The sequence below is a fragment of the Ambystoma mexicanum genome, chromosome 3q (assembly GCF_040938575.1).
Source record: "Ambystoma mexicanum isolate Mex_15411 chromosome 3q, UKY_AmexF1_1, whole genome shotgun sequence".
Lineage (NCBI taxonomy): Eukaryota > Metazoa > Chordata > Amphibia > Caudata > Ambystomatidae > Ambystoma > Ambystoma mexicanum.
In genome coordinates, this window is record NC_090926.1 from 184,478,969 (window position 1) to 184,500,895 (window position 21,927).

At 44.8% G+C, this 21,927-nt stretch overlaps 1 protein-coding gene across 2 annotated transcripts in view; it reads right to left on the reverse strand.

Annotated features, from left to right (window-relative positions):
* The window catches only part of LOC138582299 (ATP-dependent 6-phosphofructokinase, muscle type), a 903,222-nt gene that overhangs the window by 269,589 nt on the left and 611,706 nt on the right, over positions 1–21,927 (reverse strand). For both annotated transcript variants that reach the window (XM_069653451.1, XM_069653452.1), the window contains one exon: positions 8,439–8,603. In XM_069653451.1, the coding sequence (XP_069509552.1) occupies positions 8,439–8,603 (165 nt within the window). The remainder of the gene's footprint in view (positions 1–8,438; positions 8,604–21,927) is intronic.

Here is a 21,927-nt window from a genome sequence, read left to right on the forward strand (position 1 = left end):
GGTTGGTTTTTAATGCCTGCAAAAAGCAGGCGTTAAATCCCCCAACCTGCAAAGGGACCTCGTAGTAAGGCGGTAAGGATTTACCGGTACCGGTATTTTACCGGTACCGGTAAATCCTTACCGCCATCTGTGTAATGAGGCCCTATATCTTTGTTTTGGCAGCCCTTCTAGGGGAGGTAGAGGACGTGAATCTAGGAGCAATCTCATTGTCTGACCATGCTCCACTAACAATCACAATACAGAGAGGGGAACCATGTAGAGGGTTGTGGGCCTGGTCAGTCCCGCGACACATTCTGTCAGATGAAACAGCGGTGGAGACATTGGGTGACAGGATAGAGGAAGTCTTTGCTGAAAACGAGAATGGAGAAACATCACAGGAAGGGATAGGGGAGGCCTTTAAAGTGATACTGAGGGGGGGGAAATGATTGTGTTACAGTTGCAGAAACAGAAAATGAGAGTGGCTATGGAATTAGAACGTGAATCCCAGATAACTAGGTTCTTGCAAATATTAGCTAAAAAAAAGAACTGGGTTATATATAAAAAGCTGAATGACCTTAGAGCACAGTTGGAGCTACTCCGCTCAGGAAGGGCGGAAAGATCTCTACTGAACACTAAGCAGCGGTATTATATAAATGCGAACAGGGCACATAGACTCCTGGCAAGACAATTGAGACGGGTTGAGGCAAAGTGTACAATAGCGACACTGATACAATGCAATTGAAACAGAAAGGATTTTGAACTGATTTGAGGAACTCTATGGTTCCCTATATAAGTCTAATAACCCCGACAAGCATACAGTAAAACACTACTTTGAGCAACTTCCAATGAAGAAGTTGGGGGATTCCGATAGGGAGAGATTGGAGGAGGAAATCACTGGGAAGGATGTGGAGGCGGTAATCAATGGTTTGCCATTGAAACAAAACTCTGGGCCGGACGGTTATCCGGCATGTTTTTACCAAAAATTGCATACAAAACTGAGCTTGAAGCTTGCAGCTCTTTTCAACTCATTTGGCCAGAGAGGTATGGTGACACCCCTCAATGGCAGAGGCTAACGTTGTAGTGCTCTGCAAGCACCAATAAAGACCTGGAACTATGTGGGTCTTATCATCCCATTGCGCTTTTAAATTTAGATGCTGGAATTTACTCAGTGGTCCTGGCGGCTAGGATATCCGCCTCTCCTGCCAGATCTAGTGGGGACAGACCAATCTAGATTCATTTGGGGGAGCCACATATGGGATAATACCAGGTGAGTGGCCCATCTAATACAAAAGGTTGAATGTTGCAGAGTCTTGGTAGTACTGATAGCGATTGACAGTGTTAAATGGTTATTTTTATTTGAGGCTCTGGAGCGCATGAGGATGGGCCCATGATTCAGACAGATGTTAAGGCCCTCTATAGCAGACCCTCGATGACACTTTCTATAAATTCACGCTTGTTGGAATCGGAGCAAATCTCAAAAGGGACGAGACAGGTGCCCTTTGTCCCCTCTGCTGTATGCATTATACTTAGAACCCTTTTTGCTCTCCATTAAACCTAGCCATACATGGGATAAGATTTGGGGAAGAAGAGCACAAAATAGCAGCTTTCGCTGATAATTTGTTGATGACTCTGACAAACCAGGAAACCTCATTACCAGGACTGCTGAAGGAACTCTCCAGGGTGGAAAAAGTGTTGGGGCTAAAAGATAATAGGACCAAAACGGAACTGCTAAACATAGGGCTTACAAATAACCAGCTGACAAGGTTGCAGAGGGTGTCCCCATTTAAATTGGCAACAGAGAAGATCATTTACCTTGGGGTGAACCTAACTAACTCTATTTCGACCATTTACGGGCCAAATTTCTCAGAGCTGCTCTGCAAAATAAAGGTAGATCTAATTAGATGGACTCCATTGCATATTACTTGGTTGGGGATGATATCCCCCTACAGGGGGGAGGGCCCTGACCGTAAATGGCCGTATATGTTGAAATGGCAGAGCACCAGTGGGGAAGAAATACCTGCAAACCATAGGCAAACCCTCTGGGAACAAATTCCAAAATTAACCAGATCCATTCAAACCAGAGAGGCATGTTACAAGATGATTGTACAGTGGCACTATACTCCGGAGAGATTGCACTCAATGTATCCGAGGGTTACGCAGGAATTTTGGAGAGGCTGCTTGGGGAGGAGGGACTGGAGGCATACATGGTGGGATTGCCTGGTAATACCAGCTTTTTAGAGAGAAGCTAGGATCCAGGAAATAGTGCAAGGTCCACCAGCCTATTCCACGAAGGTTAGGATGTGCAGCCTCTTTGATCCGGAATTTCTAATCCCAACAAAACCCCAATGCAAAGCGTTTATGGCTTTGTTGATAGCAGCTTGGGTAGTTCTGGCGAGGAAGTGGAAACAAAGCATCTCCCACGAATGTTGAGTGGCTCCACAAGGTGTGGAGCATTGTGGCAATGGAATGGATTAAATATGCAATACAGGGTGATAGAGACAAATTTCACCTGGACTAGGGAATCCTATTGGACTACTTTAGGGGTGATTACATGTGGCAATGGTGCCCCCAGAAACGGAGAACTTTGGATAAAATGTAAGAACTGAAGCTCACTTGGATGCTATGTGTTGTGTATCATTACTCGACCAGAATGCAGGTCCTGGGGGAGGTGGCAGGGGGTAAGGGGAAGGAGGTTTTGTTTTGTATATTAAAAATACTAATAAAAAAAATAAACAAAATAAAAAGAAAACAAAAGGCCACTGTCCAGCGAGTACCGTCTGCGCCAATTTCACTTGATGCAGAGAAGGCTTTTGGCTGGGTGGAATGGCCTTTCCTTTTTGCGACTATGAGATAAGCTCTAAATTCTTATGCATGGTAGACAAATTACAATAATCCCTCAATGCGCCTCCCAATTAACTCCCAGGTATCCCGGAAGATAAGTATTACAAGGGGTACTAGACAAGGATGCCTCCTGTCCCGGCTTTTATATGCAGTATATCTAGAGCCACTGTTAACCACAATCTGGCAAAATCCACTTATTCAAGGCATTCCATTTGGGGTGAGGAGCATTAAATTAGCTGCGCTTGCGGATCACATGATGCTATCCCTGACACAGGTGGGAACGTCAATACCAGCCCTAATAAAGGAGCTTGCCCTGGTGGAACAGGTAGCAGGGCTTAAAATAAATCTCAAAATCATAATTGCTCAATTTAGGCCTGCTCGAGGCGCAATTATCAACCTTACCCAAATGTTCACCATTTACAGTCGCCAGAGACAGCATAAGGTACCTGGGGGTAAATATAGCCGACTTGGTGCACAAACTATATAGTGTAAATTACCCTGCGCTTCTAGCTCAACTAAAGGACGACTTGGGAAAATGGTCTCCCCTGCGTATCTCATGGCTGGGCAGGATCGCTATGATAAATATGGTAACTCTACCCAGGGGTCTGTACCACTTCCAGGTGCTCCTCATATGTGTCCTGCAGCACTTCTTTAAAGAACTCCACAGGACGGTGTCACGATTCATCTGGCAAAATAAACAACCTAGGGTGGCCCTGGCGATGCTGATTGCGCCCAAACACAATGGGGGGCGGGGGTGGACCTCCCGAAAATCCTTAAGTACTATGAGGCAGCTCAGCTGAAGGTAGTCAGGGAATGGCTCTTGGGGGACATGACAATACCCTAGGCAAGAATGGACATGGCAGTGGCAGGAACACCGTTAGAAAGGATCCTATGGCTACACAGATGGGACAGGCCCCAGAACACACCCCTTAGCAAGGTCCTTGTGGTGACGTGTGACGTTTGGGATCGCCTCGTAGACCGTAGTGGTATATCCACACACCCGTCCTCCTTCACTGCACTGTCTGGAAATCCTCCATTTTCCCTGGGGATGGTGCGGGGGGCATTCAGCCAGTGGCACAAAGCAGGCTGCAAGAAAGTGGGGGACATGGCGACGGGTGCAGGAATTAGGTCGTTTGAAGACTGTAAGCACCAAGTGGGACTGACAGAGAAAGATATTACCAAATGCGGCGCTGGCTGGCGCACCCAGAGATGAAGCGCACGGTCAATCGGGACATGACGCCATTTGAAAAGTTTATTACTACACATACTGGGGACAGACAGATGGTCACAAAACTATACTCAACCCTAGTGGATCTGGACAAGAACAAGACTTCGGGTTACATGAAGAGGTAGGAAACAACCCTGGGAGAAGCGATTCCGAGGGATCACTGGGAGAAGCTGTGGGGTAACATACCAAATCTAACCAGATCCATTCAATTTAGGGAGGCATGGTGAAAGGTTATAGCGCAATGGCACTATACCCCAGAGATGCTACACAGGATGTATTCCAATGTTTTACAGGAATGCTGGATGGGGTACGCAGGGAGAGGGGATTGGAGACACATATGGTAGGACTGCCTGTGTTTAATGGGATTCTGGAAGGAGGTGGGGGCCCAAATACAGTCAATGGTCCCATGCCCTTTTGACTCTTACCCCTATGGAATGGATGTGTGGCCTATTTGACCCAGAGTTCTCTCTCCCCTCGAAATCCCAACACAAGGCCTTTATGGTAATGCTTATTGCAGCCTGGTTAGTACTGGAGAAACGGTGGAAGCAGAAAGATCCCCAAACGTGGGTAGAATGGCTTCATAAGCTATGGGGGATTCTGGTGATGGAATGGCTTACCTACAGAGTGCAAGTCAATGCGGGAAATTCAGGCAGGATTGGAGAGAAGTCCTGGACTTTCTCCAAAGGGACTACATGAGACAATGGTGCCCACAGAACTTACGCATACTGGACATAATGTAAAGGGAAGAAGCCCATTGGAGCAGGTACGCTGACCTGTCACACGTCGGCAGAACAGAGGTGCAGTGAGGGGGAGGAGGGGTTTTGATGGTTACTGTTTCATGAGCAAAATGCCAATAAAATGTGTTAAAATAAAAAACAGAAATGATTTATTACTCAAATGTCAGGATGGTAGAAGGCCTAACTTACCCTATAATAAGATGAGATTTCCCTACTTGAACGAAACTAAGGAAAGTCTGAGTTAGAAGGTTCAATTTAAAAGTCTTTCTGTGTCCAAAACCTATCCTTGCCCTCAAAACTAAGCTAAACAATTTGTAGGGATGTCAATAGTAAAATAAATTATGAGTAAAACAAAGTTCTGGGCTTCTTCCAGCTCTTTGCTTCCTTTTCATCTTCCCTTCCCTAAGTTCAAGAAAGTTCCACAAAAGTCTCAAGATTACCCTTCTCAAGTTCAAAGCAATAAAGTTCCACACAGTCCTCAGGGTTCCCTTCCATAAGCACAAGGAAACATAGTTCAAAAGAAAAGAGGTCATGAGGCTCCGTCCTCAAGATAGCATCTACAATTCATGAAGGCTCAGGGTTCCCTTCCGTAAGACTTCAATGTAGCAACTTGTACTTGTCTCCGGTTTTCAAAGTTCAACACAACTCCAGGTCAACTTGACCTCCTTCTGAATTGCATCAACAGTTCACTTACATTGATCCTTCTTGCTTTGTTTCCCAATGTCTTTGTCTTTCACAATTGAGGGTTCCCTGCCTAGGCGCAGTTGTCAGACCACACAGTCCACCCATCACATGTCGCGCAACCAGGAACCCTAGGCTCTTCAGCCCACACAGGTTCTTCTGTATGTGTCCCTGTGTTCAGTTCACCTTCACTTAGCTTCTCCTTGCCGGTCTCTTGGCTTTATGTGCATATTCACACTCTCTGGGCTTTTCCCTATTCGCCTCTTGGCTTTGCCACATTGTGTCACACATCCCCCGTCAGTCAGAATTGTGCACTGTATTCATGTATAACGTTCACTTTGGGGTGGGCTTATTTATTCCCCACCTTTCTATCAAACTTGCATTCTTATTTTGGGTGTTCGCTTTAAATGGGCACTTTCCCTTTAACTTTCATCGGCTCGTAGCCTTGCATTTGGTATTTTATTGCTCGTTTACAATGCGCTTAATACCAGCAAGTGGTTTCTAAGCGCAGGATCGTAATTCTTACCTGGGTTGCGCCACGTTGATGTGCTTCCAAAGCAAATGCGTTGCCCCTGAGCTATCCAGAAATTTCAATTGCCTGACCTTTAGGCAACCTATTTGTGGGGCATCCCTAATTGCCATAATGATACTCTTGCGCAGTCTTCTCTTTCGCCTCAGTACCAGAGGGGTGAAAATACCCATTGGTGTTCACTACTCCTAGTCGCTTCTTCCTCGTCCCAGTTCTGTAATAATTCAAATGTGGAGAAATGAGGGGAAATGTCTTACAATAGCCCATTAAGGCCAGGGAAGGGTTAGGTTGGTTTTCAGAGGGAAAAGGGAGATACCATGTCTCACCCTTAAACCTTCTCTTCTTAATCCTCTTTCTGGTGCTTCTAGATTGCCAATGACTCCTGGCATTTTCTTGGTCATTGGGACAGTGGTAACAGTACCCATAAATGCCTCTGGGATAGAGGGTTCACACTGGAATGCAAGATTGGAATGCTGTGTCTCCCCTGAGGACATTTCATCCCCAATGACCCTCCACCCAGGTGATCCTTCCACGCTTCTCCACCCCCAGGATCAGGATCCTTTCCCTGGCAACCTGAGAAGAGGACCCAAGGGGAGTAGGTGTGAGGACGCCCTCAGGTTTCCCACACCTCATGGGTATTTAGCTCTGCCTAGGTTCTGCCAGTCCATCTGAAGAAAGGCCTTTAGTATTGGGAGGCTGTACGTGCATAGCTGCTAGTGCATTTACAGTTCATCAGTATGTGGAATGCTCCACCACTCGGTCATTACAATGAGGTGTGTGCTTCTACAAGTACTATAGTTTTGTTTCACTCATAAAAGGTCAGTTGGAAGTGAGATTTTTTCCGTGGTAACAAAATCACATTTTCCAAGCAGGAGTCCCAGGCTTGGTTCTCCCTGGTTGTTTATAGGGTTCCACTGAGGCATCTGATGCCTTATTTTCTATATGTATTTATTTTAACAATGCTCCGATAGCACTTTTATCCAAGCCTTAGAGGGCGTTCCAATATGATCTGCTGAGCTGTGGTGCTTGGAGTTCTTTGTCATCTATGTGTGTTTGACTATTCCTCAAATGATTGGGGACTCTCCTGGACGATTCTATCAAGACATTGGCCCATCTCTGCTGTGGCCTCTCCTTCCACAATAGCGGCACACAGTGAAAGGCCCTTCTCGGTCTACTAAGTTACTGGTTAAACAGACAGTGCCATTTTCTTTTCTGAGCCATGTTACGGCACAGTTAATCCCCCATATGTGATTTTTTTTATAGAAGATAAAAGCAGTGCCAGAGGATGTAGGCTGAAATTGTGGTGCTGCTTTGGTACATCCTCATGAACTAAAGGCTCCAATGAAGAAGAGTGACAAAGTGGTAATCTGTTTTACTGAGTCTTACTCTTGCGTGTCAATGCTGGGGGATGCTATCCTACTGCACAATCTCTTTTCCCCAACCGATATGCTGTTGCTTGGATATCGCAAGAGGGCATTGAGAGGACTGGCATAGGTGCACGTATTGTAAGGAGAGGGGGTAAACAATGTGTGCACATTTTAAGGCTATTTTCGTTTATCCAGGTATGAGCTACTCTCATCAAATGAAGACTTGAGTACCAAAAGTATTCAGATTATTAAATGCATACAAGACGCTGCCAATGTCATAGATAAATGAACAGACCACCAGTAATTTAATTGCATGTACATTTTGCAAAGAACCAGGCCACTTGACATTTTGCCAGTGCATCCATTCGAAATCAGTGGAGAAAGAAACAACTTCATAAGCCTATGCATGTATTCAGAACAATGTCTCAACACATGGTGGTGTTTACCTTCCAAAGTTGTACAGCGTTACCAGATACCTTTGTTTAATAATTGTGCTAAAATGTACATTTGTCACATTTTACACAAAAGCAAGAAAAAAAAAATTATGTTAGGGCCTAATGGTTATTACATGTATTATTAGTAAGCAATATTTCAGACATTCTGGTAATGTGATTGTCTATTATGTTCCAATATCAGCTAAAAATAGCCTCCACGCTGAAAAACAGACAATTTGCTAAAAGTGACAAATAGGATAACACCGCCTCTTCACAATAATCCATAACCTTATGTTGACTGGCAGTCGTGATTACATCTGGTGTTTGAAAGAAAGTGACCAGCACGCTGTTCGCCAGTTGGTGGCATCCGGTCCCTCGGCCAATGACATCACGCCACCCTTGGCTGAGGGACCGGGCCCAACGAATTGGAGAACACTCAGGGAGTCACTCCCCTTCAAACTCCAGGTGACATAACCCAAGTCCAATCAGGCATGTGGGGTCAATCACCACAACGCCAGTCTTCCACCGATTTGAAGGGACCACACAGAGGCATGCATTGCTATGCAAAACACCTACAAAAATAATCAAAATAGGCCATGTGGGCATGTGTAAATCAAGCCCTTCCATGGCACCACTGCTTACTTGCAAATCGCGGATCGTAAACGGGTCTTCATAGATATACGCTGCATCTGCACCGGCAGATAGGCCAGCCATAGTTGCCAGATATCCACAGTACCCTCCCATGGTCTCAATGATGAAGACTCTCCTTTTGGTGCCAGCTGCCGACTGCTTGATACGATCGCAGGTCTGCCAAAAAAGAAATACACCTATTTACTATAGGGTTTTCATTTAAAAAAATTGCAAGCTTGTAACAAATGATGCTCTATTTTAATATTCGTACTTCTGATAGCAGCTGTAGTCACATAGTGTTGAGGTGCAGAGTTACCATAACTTGACAATCTTTTAAATAATTATTTCCTCAATTTCCTCAATGGTTACTTCTATATCTATCTCTATCACATGAAATATTCTGCCACAGCCATCTCAAGCACCGCAATTTTAATTTGTCACAATGTACTCTAAGGTGGGCACAAGGTGTTGTGTATGGCATCCCTTGAAACAAAGTAAATTAAAATATATTGTAAAGCTTGTGCTGCTGACTGTACATGTGAGATGATCTTAAGAGACCATTATCATTAATCGGTTTGCATCTAGTTGATGAGTCTTTACAGTGGCACTGTTAATCACTGTTCACACACACACACATTCTTAATCTTATAGACCAGTGGTCACAGCATTGAAGATAACTTATAAGCCTTTTTAGATAAAGAAGGTATCAGAATTTTTTAGATTTGGCATCCTCCTGATATTTTGAGTGAGCACTACTTGTAGATGACTGGCAAGAATATAGGGGAAAAAACTGATTTATGGACTATCCTGGGGGAGTAGCGCTTCCGCTGGGCAGTTGTGGAGGGTCTGGACAGTCTGTCTCTGAGATCACATGGTTTCTCTGCTTTTGCGTCTAGAGCCCAGAAGGAATCCTAACAGAAGCGCTGCTACCACCAACCATTCCAAATAGAGGCCTCGAAGGTATTCTATCTTCTTTCCTTAATACAGACACAAGAGGTACGCGTTTTCTTTTGATTTCTATAATCATTTGTGTCAGTTCATCTAATTCCCTCATACTGTGCATAATCTACATAGCTGTATGTTTGTCAGCAATATGTTATTTCAAAAGGCAATTTAAGGGACTGCCCAATTTGTAACATTGCACTGGAGCTGTCGTGCGGAACCTGTCAGGTGTTTATTACTTTAATGTTGTACTTATTCCAAGCAACTCTTACTAGTAAAAAGTGGTCTAGACAAGCAATTGCCTAATCAGAGTATGAGGTTTTGAGAAAGCATATAAAAGGAGGAAGTGAACTCACACAATATGTTTTAAGCCTTTAATTAGCCCAGGGGTAAAACACATCAGCTGTGTACATTGCAACATCTCCATCTTACCTGGCAAATGAAGAAAACATAAATGATTGAGATGAATGGTCTCCTGAATGCTGCATCTAGAGGACACTGATGGGAAAATGTGAAATCATTTCCCTATGTAACTTTGGACCTTGTGCATCTAGTATCATGAAATTATGCAGAAACAAATGTTGGCTACAACCGAATATGCATACACATTTGGTGAACTTTGATAATACTTTCATGTTGAAAATGATAGTGTTTAAAAGGTGTGTTTTGCATTGGATTTTGCGCAGACCAAAAAATAAAAAATGGGACAAGTATCTTAAAATTGACCGCTTTGGTTTTTGAGATTATTAGTATATACATAATCGTTAAGCAGAACTAATGTAGGTTACAACAAATCCAGAAATTGTTGTAGGCAAACCTGAGAAAATGTTTGCAAAATTCTGGCATGTGCAGTAGAAGCAGAGTTACACAAACAGCCTTATTAATGCAAACTGACAATGTGGATAAGGCATGCTTACAAGTAAGCACAGTAAACCAAAAAAAAAAGTTATTAGTCCACAGACGTGCAATGGAAGCAACGCCACTGGGCCTGGCCTAGTGGACACTTCAGGTGGCTTGGCCTGGTGCCTTGAGGTGGATGAGATATGGTTGTTTTTTTGATTAACGAGGCACATTTTTATGAATGCTTTTTAAACCAGTATTGGTCATTTTCCTTTTTTCGTTGCATGGTAACCACAAAGGTTCCTTAAATATTTTCTTTTCTGTATTTCATGTTTTTATTAGCCAACTTTACCATACGACCCAAAGAATACAGCTGAGTCCCACGATACAAATTCGGTCCAGCTGTTACATAGACCCTGACACAAAACTGTTCCTCAAAGCCTCAGGAACATGTGCTGCTGCTTGAAACCTAGCCATTCACCGCCTATCCCCGACTTGCCAATAAATGCATGCAAGCATTGTACCCAGGGCTTTAAGTGGGGTAAGAAATCGAGGGGGGGCCCTCATTTGGGGGCGTGGCTTGTGGGGGCGTGGCCTAAAACGTACGCAAATCGTAAGGTATGCACACACACATATATATGCATGTTATATATCTGTGTGCGTACCTTACTATGGTTTGTGTACTTTGCAAGCCATCTTTTCTAAACATAGAATTTCTATGTTTAGAAAAGATGGCTTGCAAAGAACACAAACCATAGTAAGGTACGCACACAGATATATAACATGCATATATATGTGTGTGTGCATACCTTACGGTTTGCCTACTTTTCAGGCCATTTTTTTAAAAAAACATTTCGGTTTTATAAAAGATGGCTTTGAAAGTACACAATTCAAGCCATCTTTTATAAAGCTTTGACTACGGACAAAATTGTCCGTCGGCAAAGCTTTATAAAAGATGGCTTGAATTGTGTACTTTTCAAGCCATCTTTCATAAACCTCGAAAAATATCAAGGAATCCCCAGGTTCGCCGAGGGTTAATGACGCCTCGGCGACCTGGGGAAACAAAGGGACAGTAACTGCCTCTGGTGAACCCTTGCGCGAGAGGTCACCAGAGGCAGTTACTATGATTTACAGAAGTGGCAGCCAGGCACAGCATTGCTGTGGCTGGCTGCCACTTCTGTCAGATCGCCTGACTTCATGGCAGGCGCATATCCCGTCGCGGCTGCTGCCGCGACGGGATAATGCATCCCGCCAATGTTGCGTGTGGTGGGACGGGGGCCCCGGCAGGGCCCCGGCTCAGTCCCACTTTTTGGAGACTGCCGGGGCCCGGCCCCGGCAGGCCCCGGCCCACTTAAAGCCCTGATTGTACCGCTTCCTTCCATCTCCACGGTCTTCCCAACAGCGTTCATCCACCACAGCACTTCGAGGCCATACCATGACGGTAGAGGCTATACAAATACCTCCTACCAGAACATAACATCCCCTCAAACAAAGTTCTTTCATTGAATATGGGTACATATATTCCTCTTGATTGGGGATGTACACTCCACGGAGGAGAATTGTTACTGAATCGGAAGCTCCAGAAGTGCATAATGCTACCTACTCCCTTATTGCGATCAGGCAACACTACAGGAGCCAGCTAGAGGCACTCAACTCTAGAAGGCGTTTTCAAGTTTTAGTTTACAAAAAATATCTTGCCCAAAATTTGGGCACATGTCTTCTCTTGATTTTTTCTCCAAGTACATGAATTTCATATTATTGCTTTTATTTTCATATTGTAATGGAAACTTTATACTTTGTTGTGAGCATTATTCAGAAAGAGATTCATTTAAATTTATTTGCATATCTTTTAAAAAAATAGTGTAAAGGAGTTTTACCTTTTAATAGCCAAATTATTGGTGGTAGGAAAGGAAACTTACAATGTAAAATCCGATGATTTCTGTAATTATTGTTTAAACTCTGCTTCCGTCTTAGTGCACATTGCGCTTTATAGGGTCTGGGTGTAGGTAAAAAAGCGAATAGGCATCAGAGTAAATTTGGCCAGATGTTGAATAGCAACAATTGTGTTGACTGTTGGACTGTCTGCAAATACAAGTATATTTTGCACATTGTTCAATAGTATTTAGTTTAGTTTAGTTCATTTGTATAGCGCCGCCTGGCCCTGGGGCATCCAGGCGCTTGAGATGAATACAACAAGATTAATACAGCAAAACAATATGATAAAATGTGGTCTTAGGGGACCAGTAGCAGAGGTTGAGGGAGTTGTCACTCAGTTGCAATTACAGATAGTTACATATAGTATAACATGATCCAAGGTGGATGAAAGCAATACATTTAGGACATTATCAAACAGTTACAGGTAATGTACAGGCCGATTTACAAATGTACAAGTTTGCAGTCTGAGTGCAGGCTAGTGCGGTAGAGCTATGCAGTTTACGTTTCTTTGGACAGAAGCCATGTTTTGGTGCTGTGTCTAAATCTGTGAAAGGACGGTTCTGATCTCAGCTCCAGTGGAAGTGAATTCCAGAGGTTGGAGGCAAGCACGGGGAAGCTAGAGCCACCTGCTTTTTGGAGCTTATATCTTGGAATATTGAAGCAGTGAGTTTGAGCTGTTCTGGTAGGGCGCGCAGGGGTGTGGTGAGTGAGGTTGTCGGATAGGTATCTGGGTGCTTGGTTAGCTAGGCATTTGTGTGTGAGTGAGAGGGTTTTATCTTCAATTCTTTGTGGTATGGATAGCCATTGGCAGGAGCGTCTGGCGTCCGAAATGTGTTCATGTTTCGGTATGTTCAGGGCTGCTCGCCGGGTGTTGTTTTGGATGACTTGTAGTTTGTTAATGTTTTTCTGACTGGTGCCCGAGTATAGAGCATTACAGTAGTCGACTTTGGAGAGGACTAGCGCTCTGGCTAAGGTGGTGCAGTTGGATGGTGAGAGGTAAGGTCTGCTGGCATTGATGAGCTTACAGGTGTAAGCAGTGGCGGATGAGATGGAATTGATCTGTCTTGTCAGTGTGAGGGAGGAATCGAGATAGATTCCTAAGGTTTTGATGCTGTTAGAGACACTGATGTTATTGCCTTCTATAGTGAATGCCTGATAGAGTTTGTCGAGTTTATTAAGTCTGGGTTGGGATCCTAGGAGAAGGAGCTCGGTCTTGTCGTCGTTGAGGCATAGGCCATGCTTGGCCATCCATTCTTGGATAATGGAGTAAATGTTGCTGAGAGCAGTGAGGTCGTGGAGTAGTCGCCTGTTAAAGGGATCAGTATTTGGGTGTCATCTGCATAGTTGGTGTAGATGACACCCAAGTGGTCCAATATGTCAAAGATGGGTTTCGTGATGTCATGATCTCTGCTTCCAAAAGGTCAGGGTTTTCCCAACTCCCTTGGAAGCAGATCCATAACCCAGGTTCCGAGTGCCAACCAGTCCCAATTGGGACCTTTTGGACCCAGTCCTGGCGCCAGTGGCACCAGGCTCATAAATATGCCCAGTCCCAGCGCTGGAAGCGCCGGGCTCATAATGCTTGGGTGGACTTACCTGCAGCAGACCATGCTGCTTACTTGCCTGCCAGTTGAGCCTCTGATCCTCTTCTGTTTGGAACTACTTTTCCTGTTGGGTGGGGCAGGAGCCACTCCCTAGATTCAGAACACTGGAACTCTTCTGGAAAGCAGGAACTCTTTTCTTACCTAGGCGTGGCTGTGGAAGGAGACACCTAAGCACTACAGGAGGCTATTTAAACCACACCCGATGGATGAATCTTGCTTTGCGTTATTCTGCATCCTCTGCAGCAGAACGCTCATCGTGTCTTCTGCATCTGATCCTGGGCCTAAGGAAAAAGGCTTACCATCCTGAATCCAGTCTTCAGCAACACCTATAAAGACAAGAAGGAACAGGTTAGCATTACGGTCTTCAGTGACAGCTCTTCACTTACCTGGTCCATCGGCTGTCACCAACGCCTCGCGCTGCATTCCGGCATCTGAAAGACAAAGGCTTACCTACTCTTCGTGCGCTCCGGAGGTCTTCACACTGCATTCCGGCATCTGAAAGACAAAAGCTTACCAACTCTTCGCACGCTCCGGAGGCCTTCGGCGCTGCATCCCGCATCTGAAAGACAAAACAAGGTGCGTTTAAAGACATTGGGGAACTTTAATACTCACGTGCCATTACTCCTTTCCACATCTAACCCAGTGGGTATTCCGGCACCCTGCAGCCGCTCCGAACTTGTACCTGCAAAATAAAAAGACAGTTAGAGCGCATCGTGAAGCAGGCAACAAGCGCTTACTTACGTGCTTCCAGGCGCTTCTATTCATCACACGGGCTCCATCTTCAACTCACTTCAGCCCGTCATCCGCCATCGCCGGAACCCTGCAAAGCAAGAGACATCATTACTAAAGACTTTAAAGACATTAGAATTACTCGAAACTTACCGTTCGTGCAGTAAACGACGGACAGCAGTCCTCTGAAGTCAAGAGGCCTGCTCCCCTTATCCAGTGAAGAAACTGGTTACAGCACCCTGCCCCGAGGCAGATGGAGAGCACAGCGTTCACTTACCTAAGACATCTTACCCTTCGAGTCAGACATACAGTGCACAGAGGTCCAGCCCAAATAGCCAGCCGTGTGCTACACATCACCTTTGAAGATACGGTATACGCCCAGTCAAGACCGGCGCCTCTACGGGAATCAGGTGAGCGTTACACGTGAACACATTGTATAGAGTGGGGGAGATGCAGGAGCCCTGGCGGACACCGCAAGTGACTGGGGCTGGGTTGGCAGAGACTGTGGGTGCAAAGACTCTCATGGATCTGTTGTTAAGGAAGGATTGGATCCATGCGTTGGCATTATCTGAGAATGTGGCTGCTGAGGATAGATGTTTGCAGAGGATGTCATGGTTGACCAGGTCGAAGGCGGCCGATAAGTCGAGAAGGAGAAGGAGGGCCAGTTTGCCATTGTCTTTAATGTTTTCCATCTGTGTCTTAAGGACAATCGGGGCGGTCTCAGTGCCCTGTTTGGGGCGGAAGCTTGATTGTCTGAGTCCTTTTAAGTTATTTTTCTCGAGGTGGTTCTGTATCTGGAGGTCTGTCAAGGATTTTTAGAACGAAGGGTACAGTCGTAATGTGTCTGTAGTTGGTGGGGACACTTGGGTCTAGGGTGGGCTTCTTAAGTAAGGGAACAACCCAGGAGTCCTTGAGGTTGTTGGGCACTTCGTTGGATGTGAAAGATGAGTTGATGAGGGAAGTGATGAAGGGAGCAAGTTGTTTGGCTGCATCTTTAATGGCTGGGGCCGGGCAAATATCACCTTGGCATTTGGACGGTTTCAGTGAGTTGATTATTTCTTCAACCACTTTGATGGTTATGGTGGAAAACTCAAAGAGGTTATTGTCATCATTTTGGGGGGTGGTGTGGGTATGTGTAGAGGGGGTGATGTTATCAGTGAGGGTGAGGCTTTCTTTCTTGGTCAGGATTTTGGATTGTAGTGTAGCAGGAGGGCTTCCTGAATGTTTGTGCACCAGTGGATGTCTTTGTTGCAAGTGTCTGGAATGGGGGAGGGTGATTCGAGATCTCTCAGGATATTGAAGAGCTCTTTGGTATTGGATTTGGCTTTGCAGATTCTTTCATTGTACATGTTTTTTTTTACTAAATGATAGCTGACTTATAGATGTTAGAGGCTAGTGCGTAAGATGTCTTGTTAATAGTGGATGATGACTGTTGCCATGCTAATTCAGCTTGTCTTTTGGTTTTGCAGAGTGTTTTTAGTTTGGGGGTGAACCAAGAATTGAGGTGTGCACATGGTTTGGCTTTCCGAAGCTTGAGTGGTGCTATGGTGTTTATAGCCTTAAGGATGGTTGTGTTGTATAACTCTCCTAGTTCAGTAGGGTTAGTCATGGTAGGTGAGAAGTCGATGATGGGTTGGAGTAACGGGATGAGTTTCTCTACTGTGATGTTTTTGTTATTTCTTGTGAGTGTGGGTGGGGCATTGGGAGGAGGCCCTGGTGTTTGAGTGCCTTTGTTGATGGTGAAAGTAATGAGGTAGTGATCAGTCCAAGCGCATGGTGTGTTGGATAGGATGGTGGTGTTCCAGTTAAGATCAGCTATCCAGTCAAGGATGCGGCCTTTGGTGTGTGTGGGTTGTGCGATATGGTGGGTGAGTCCTAATTCTGAAATGCTGTTGGCGACAGTGTTGGCTTTGTCATCTTTCTCATTGTTGAGACCTAGATTAAAGTCTCCTAGGATGAGTAGTCTAGAGTTGGGTTTGATATTGTTCGAGAGTAAAAGGGCTATGTCTTCATTAAAGGATAATATAGGGCCTGGCGGTCTGTAAATGAGGTGGATGGTGATTGTGCTTGTGTGGGTTGTGGATAGTTTGAGGGTGAGTAGTTCCACTGATGGGAGGGATTGGTTTTGTATGTGTCTTATGTTGATGTAGCTTTTTGCAATAATGGCTACTCCACCACCTTTGGCTGTTTGTCTGTCTGTACGGTAGATGGTATAGTCATTGGGTATAGCTAGTGATAGAGAGGGGCCAGACGCTGGGTGGAGCCAGGTCTCTGTAATAGCTATGAAATCGAGATCATTGGTGGAGATAATGTCGGCTATGTCTAGGGCATGGGCGACTACGGATCTTCCGTTGATGAGTGCACCTTTGATGGTTTCGGTGGTAATGCATGGTTTTTTGATGTGGGTGCGGGGGAAGGGTGCGTTCAGGCAGGGTGTGATCTGGTCTGTCGGAGGTATAAAGTGTGTGCAAGGAGAGGCAGATTTGGTTAAGGTTATGATTTGTTTGTTGCCTAGGTTGAGGAAGGACGCAGGGGTGTGTGTTCTTGATCTGAGTCAGGCGAGTCTCGACGAGCCTATGCAGGGGTAGGATTTGCTGGTAGGGAGGTTTGTGAGAGTGGACGGGCCGGTGGGTGTAGTTTGTGATGCTTTTTGGGGGCTGGAGGTGTCTGCTATGCGTGAGTGTCGGTGGTGGAGGCAGGCTCGAAGGGGTTGATGTTGGGTAGGAAGGGGGTGGGGCAGGGTATGGGATAATGTCTGGGGCAGGCTAGTCTGCTGAGGCCATTGGGGTGTGAGCGAAAGTGTAGCCCTGTACAGGGGATGTCATGGGGGACCAGGCAGAATGGGAACATAATGAGGAAGGTCCAGGTTATCATATATGATTTAGAAGGTACTATTGCATAAAATCATCAGAGAAATGCTAAAACACAATGCTAATGCGCAATGTTGCTGCAGTGAAGGTACTAACGCACAAAACCATCAGAGAAATGCTAATGCACAATGGTGCTGCAGTGCACAGTCAGGTATATGGCTGGGTTAGTAGCTAGTACGCAAGATGCTAGAGCATAGTATAAGCAAACAAGCATGCTAGATATTACTTTTAATGTGAGGGATACACTTGTAGAGTGTGGGTCTACGGTGGTGGTGTTGGCAACAGTGGCTAGTGGAATTAGTGCCGGGAGGTAGAGGGCAAAGTAGGGCAAGTGCCTGTATATATAAATTGAAAAGGGAGTATACGCATGTGTTAGGATGATACATTACATTGGAGCAACTAGAGTCATAGTAATGCGATCAGCTGTCCAGCGATGGTGATTGAAGGAAGCGTCCTCGGGTGCGCTGGCTTGCAAAGTTCCGGGAATATAGTAATGACTAAGGAGGCTTACCCGCTATTAGGCAGAGATTTGTGGCCAGGGCCTCGGAAGCCTCCGGACAGGCTCCAGACAGGAAGTGCCCCTTGTGGAGGAGCTCCTTAGGGATATATATAATATCAGAGTACTGAATTACACATTTCCTTGCACATTGCTCTTTTGCAGACATTTGTATTTATATTAACTGAACGCGGAGTTATACTCCCATTTACACATTGCTTATTTGCACACAGTAAAAGTGTATTGATGTTTAGTATGAACAACGTATATTTTATCTTTTCGTTCATGCTCATTTGTTTGCTCACCTGTTAATCGATTTACCGCAAGATATTTAAACATGACTGTTCACAAGAAAGATTTGGACTGTATCGCTAGGGTTTTTAATGATTCTTAAAGTCAATGATGATGACTTTTAATGGATTATTGTTTTAAGGAATTCTCTCTTTGTGGTTCACAATTTATGTGTATGAAATGTTAGTGAATTGTAAAAAGTCGCTTGACTAATTACAATAAATAATAATAAAACATGTTCTTTAAATGTTTAAACTCGCTGTCCTTAAAAACATTATTTCTTTCCTTTATTCAATTTCTCAACCAAATGTGTTCAGTTCCCTTTCTTTCTTACATTCTTTGCGACAAACAAAGCGAATAAGATGAGAGCGATGTTGTTGCATACATATTTATATTTAGGCATTCACAATTTGTTATGGAAAGACTTGTTAAAAGGTTAAGCTCATCGTAAACCAATTATATAATTTTAAATTTTGAATTTCGATTTATATCAGGAATACATTGATCTTATTTAACATTCCATTTAAGAATCATAGAAGGTGTCTAAGAATGGGGGAGTAATTAAGCATCGATTGAAAATCATATTTGATTAAGGTTTCTACATGCATTCTGTTAGAGATATTTAGCTCACAAACTATTTCAAACATTAAAACATATTGCCCATTTCAAAGCATGTTGCACACAATAATTGGTGAATTACTAGATGCTCATGATATCCAAACTTCTGAAGGAAATCTAGTTGACAATAATAAGATGTTCACAAAGTGGCATCCACGTGCACAATACATTGAATTCACTAGCCCAGTGACTGGGTGATATTATTACTGCTCATATAATGTTTTGCAAATTACTGTGAGGGTTGTAGGATTAAGAGTCGGACACAAGGGTGGCATGTTCATTGGCAAATACTTTTACTATTAACAAAAATTGGGGGGAGTTGGAGGAAATCCTAACTAACCCTACCTCTCAGAGGGGTTACCCTGTCTCAACCAAACTAACTAATTAAAACCGTCTGTGTCAGAATGTCCAAAGTAAAGTTTGCTGTCCTGTGGCCAAATCCTAACCCATCCATAACAAGCTAAACTCAACAGAAGGTGAAAGGGGAATTGTCTCTTGACTGTCTGCCTGCAGCCCAGCTTTGTAGATCAAAACTAAAAGTTCAGAAAAGCAAACAAGCATTCCATAAGATTCAAGGGGTTGATTCCCTTTCCCCAGAGTCTTTGCAACTTCATCCAAAATTGTCTCTGTATTTTCAATGGTCAAGATAGATTATCTTTGGTTGGTCAACCTGACTCCAGGCCCTGTGATAAGTCGTCTTGTGGGTCCCAGACCCTTTGTGAGCAGACCCGGCTTCCAAGTACTGCACCAAAGAATAATAGCCTGGTTCACTCTCCTAAGCTGTGCTGAGGGTCCCTGACCCTTTCTGAGGTGCCCCTCCTTGGACCACTCTCCTGCCAAGCAGGGTACCCAACAATATTGTTCTCACCATCTTCTCTCTCTGACTTCACTTCCACCCACAGCCTTGGTTTACTCTCCTGCCAAGGTCTGAGTGTCACTTGTGCATGTGAGCTTTGTATTGTATTTCTCTTTATTACTGTTTGGGGTACACTTCCCTAGCATGGGTCTCAGATTCCCTTCACTTGGTTAATGTCCCAGTTCTCTTGATCTGATGTCCCTTCTAACCACAGCCTTGGTGTATTCCCCTGCCTTGGTCTGTGAGTGTCACTTGTATATGCAAAGTTCCTATTTCTTCTTATTGCTACACAGGATATGCTTTCCCAATGTGTCCCAGACCCCCTTCATTTGGTTACTCGGCTCCGGTGAAGATTCCTTCTTTTCTTTGCTTCGGGTTTCATGCCCCTCCTTGGTCTCCCCAACCCTGGCATTAGCTACCCTAGTACCTGCAGGGTCTTGGCTGTCACCCTCTGGTTGATTGCGGGTCTCCCAGGAGTTTTGGCGGCTTCTCTTGTTCACCAGAGCCTTCTCTGGTCTTCCGCGCATCTCCTCTGCAGCTTGGCGGATGTTTCTTTGCACTCTAGCGGCCTTGGTCACCATTGGGAAACGTCCCTCTCAATTCCGATCTGCCTTCTGCGCTCGGGGCCTTCCGCGAGTGCGTGTCTCTTTCTCTGACACCATCTGCTTCTCTGCTCTGCTGGCCTGTACATACCATGCTGTGCCAAAAACAACATCATCGCTCGTTTCCCCCTCTGCGTTTGAATGACAGCTGACCAATAGGATCACTCGAAGCGCTAGCGAGTGTGCGTTTGTTCATGTCAGTGATCTTCATTACTCATGGCCTCTTCCTCGTACCAGTAGATCTTACTTGGGATGTGTTGCAAAAACTTACAGACATTAGGAAATGGGGAATTGAGTGGTTTTGAGGGAAGGTGGGAGGGTCAAAGAGATAATACGTTCTCCCAAAATGGTCACTACTCTCAATGGGGTCCTCCCTCCCCATGAGATCCTCCTGCTATCATGTAGCGGCCTCACCACCATGCCCTCATGAGACGCTGTTAGGGGAGTTTTCCTAAAGTGCACTTGCGGTAAGACTTCATAACACTATCCCAATGGCATACAGGGTTTATAGTCATAATTTCGAAACCAATAATGTCGAAAGTCATTTTTTCAAAAAAAAAATGTCAATTTTTTTTTTAAAGGAGAGTTCCGGGACTTTTTTTTTATTGTCCCTACGGGTCGGCCATGTGTTTGTAAGCATAAATCGGTAGATCGTAGGAAACTTTCCTATGGACCTTACCCGACTTTTCGCCCCTTATCGCACTCGAAATCAGCCTCCATTTTGTGATAATCCTATCATTCCGCCGCATCGACCTGGCTCACCTGCCTTTGCGGCACTAAATCAAATCCCCCGCCCCTGAGCCTGACATCAGCAGACGCGTACTGCCCATTTCAAGCACGTCTCGTGTCAACAATCGCTGCGCCTCAGCTATTGACGTGTTGCCATGGAAATGGCAGGACGCCTCTTTCCCCAATAAGTATAAACAGACCGTTTCACAACATACAGCAGCAGATTTTCGATTCCATTCCTCTCTCTGTGTTACTTTGAGTATTCTGTGACTCGTTTCAGTGCTCTGGTCAGCTACCTTCGCCGCTTGTAGCCCGTGTGAACAGATACCAGTACCACCGCTATAAATTATTTTACTATCTTTACCGCACAATGGCCACAATAATGCCGTATATGTACGAGCCCGAGTACACCGAGGAAGAACTACTGGAAAGGCAAGCACGCGAAAACGATGGGGATTCGGACGGCAGTTGGGAGGACCAGTCAACGGATGAAGAGCCTGGACCATGTCGCATGGACGGCGTCTCCACCTGGTGCACGTGCAATCGGTGCGAGCTAATGCCAACTGAGGAGGAGAACTGCTGCTGCCGTGAAAATTCCGGGTGCTTGGCCTACATTTCGGAAAGCGAGCAAAGTCAGCAGGAAGGCGAGCAAAGTCCGCAATGCATCACCGAGCTGCCAGAGTTCAGGGAAGCCTGCCTCTCACGGACAGTGTTGAGGATGATGATGGTGCTTATGCACGAACTTCGTGGCACTGTTCGTCCGCGTAATCCGAGTAACGAGTAAGTATACTCTGTTTGTGATGTCAGTGATGCCACCACTATTTCATGGTCGTCTCCCACATATAAAATTACATTTACATATCATTGGAACGCATGTAAATTGGTTCCATATAGTGCATTTTCTAGATATAATTTTTTTCTAAGAAAAATGACATGTGTTACCTGAATCGACATTGATAAGAAAGTTTGGTCAGTTTAATACAGTTTGCATC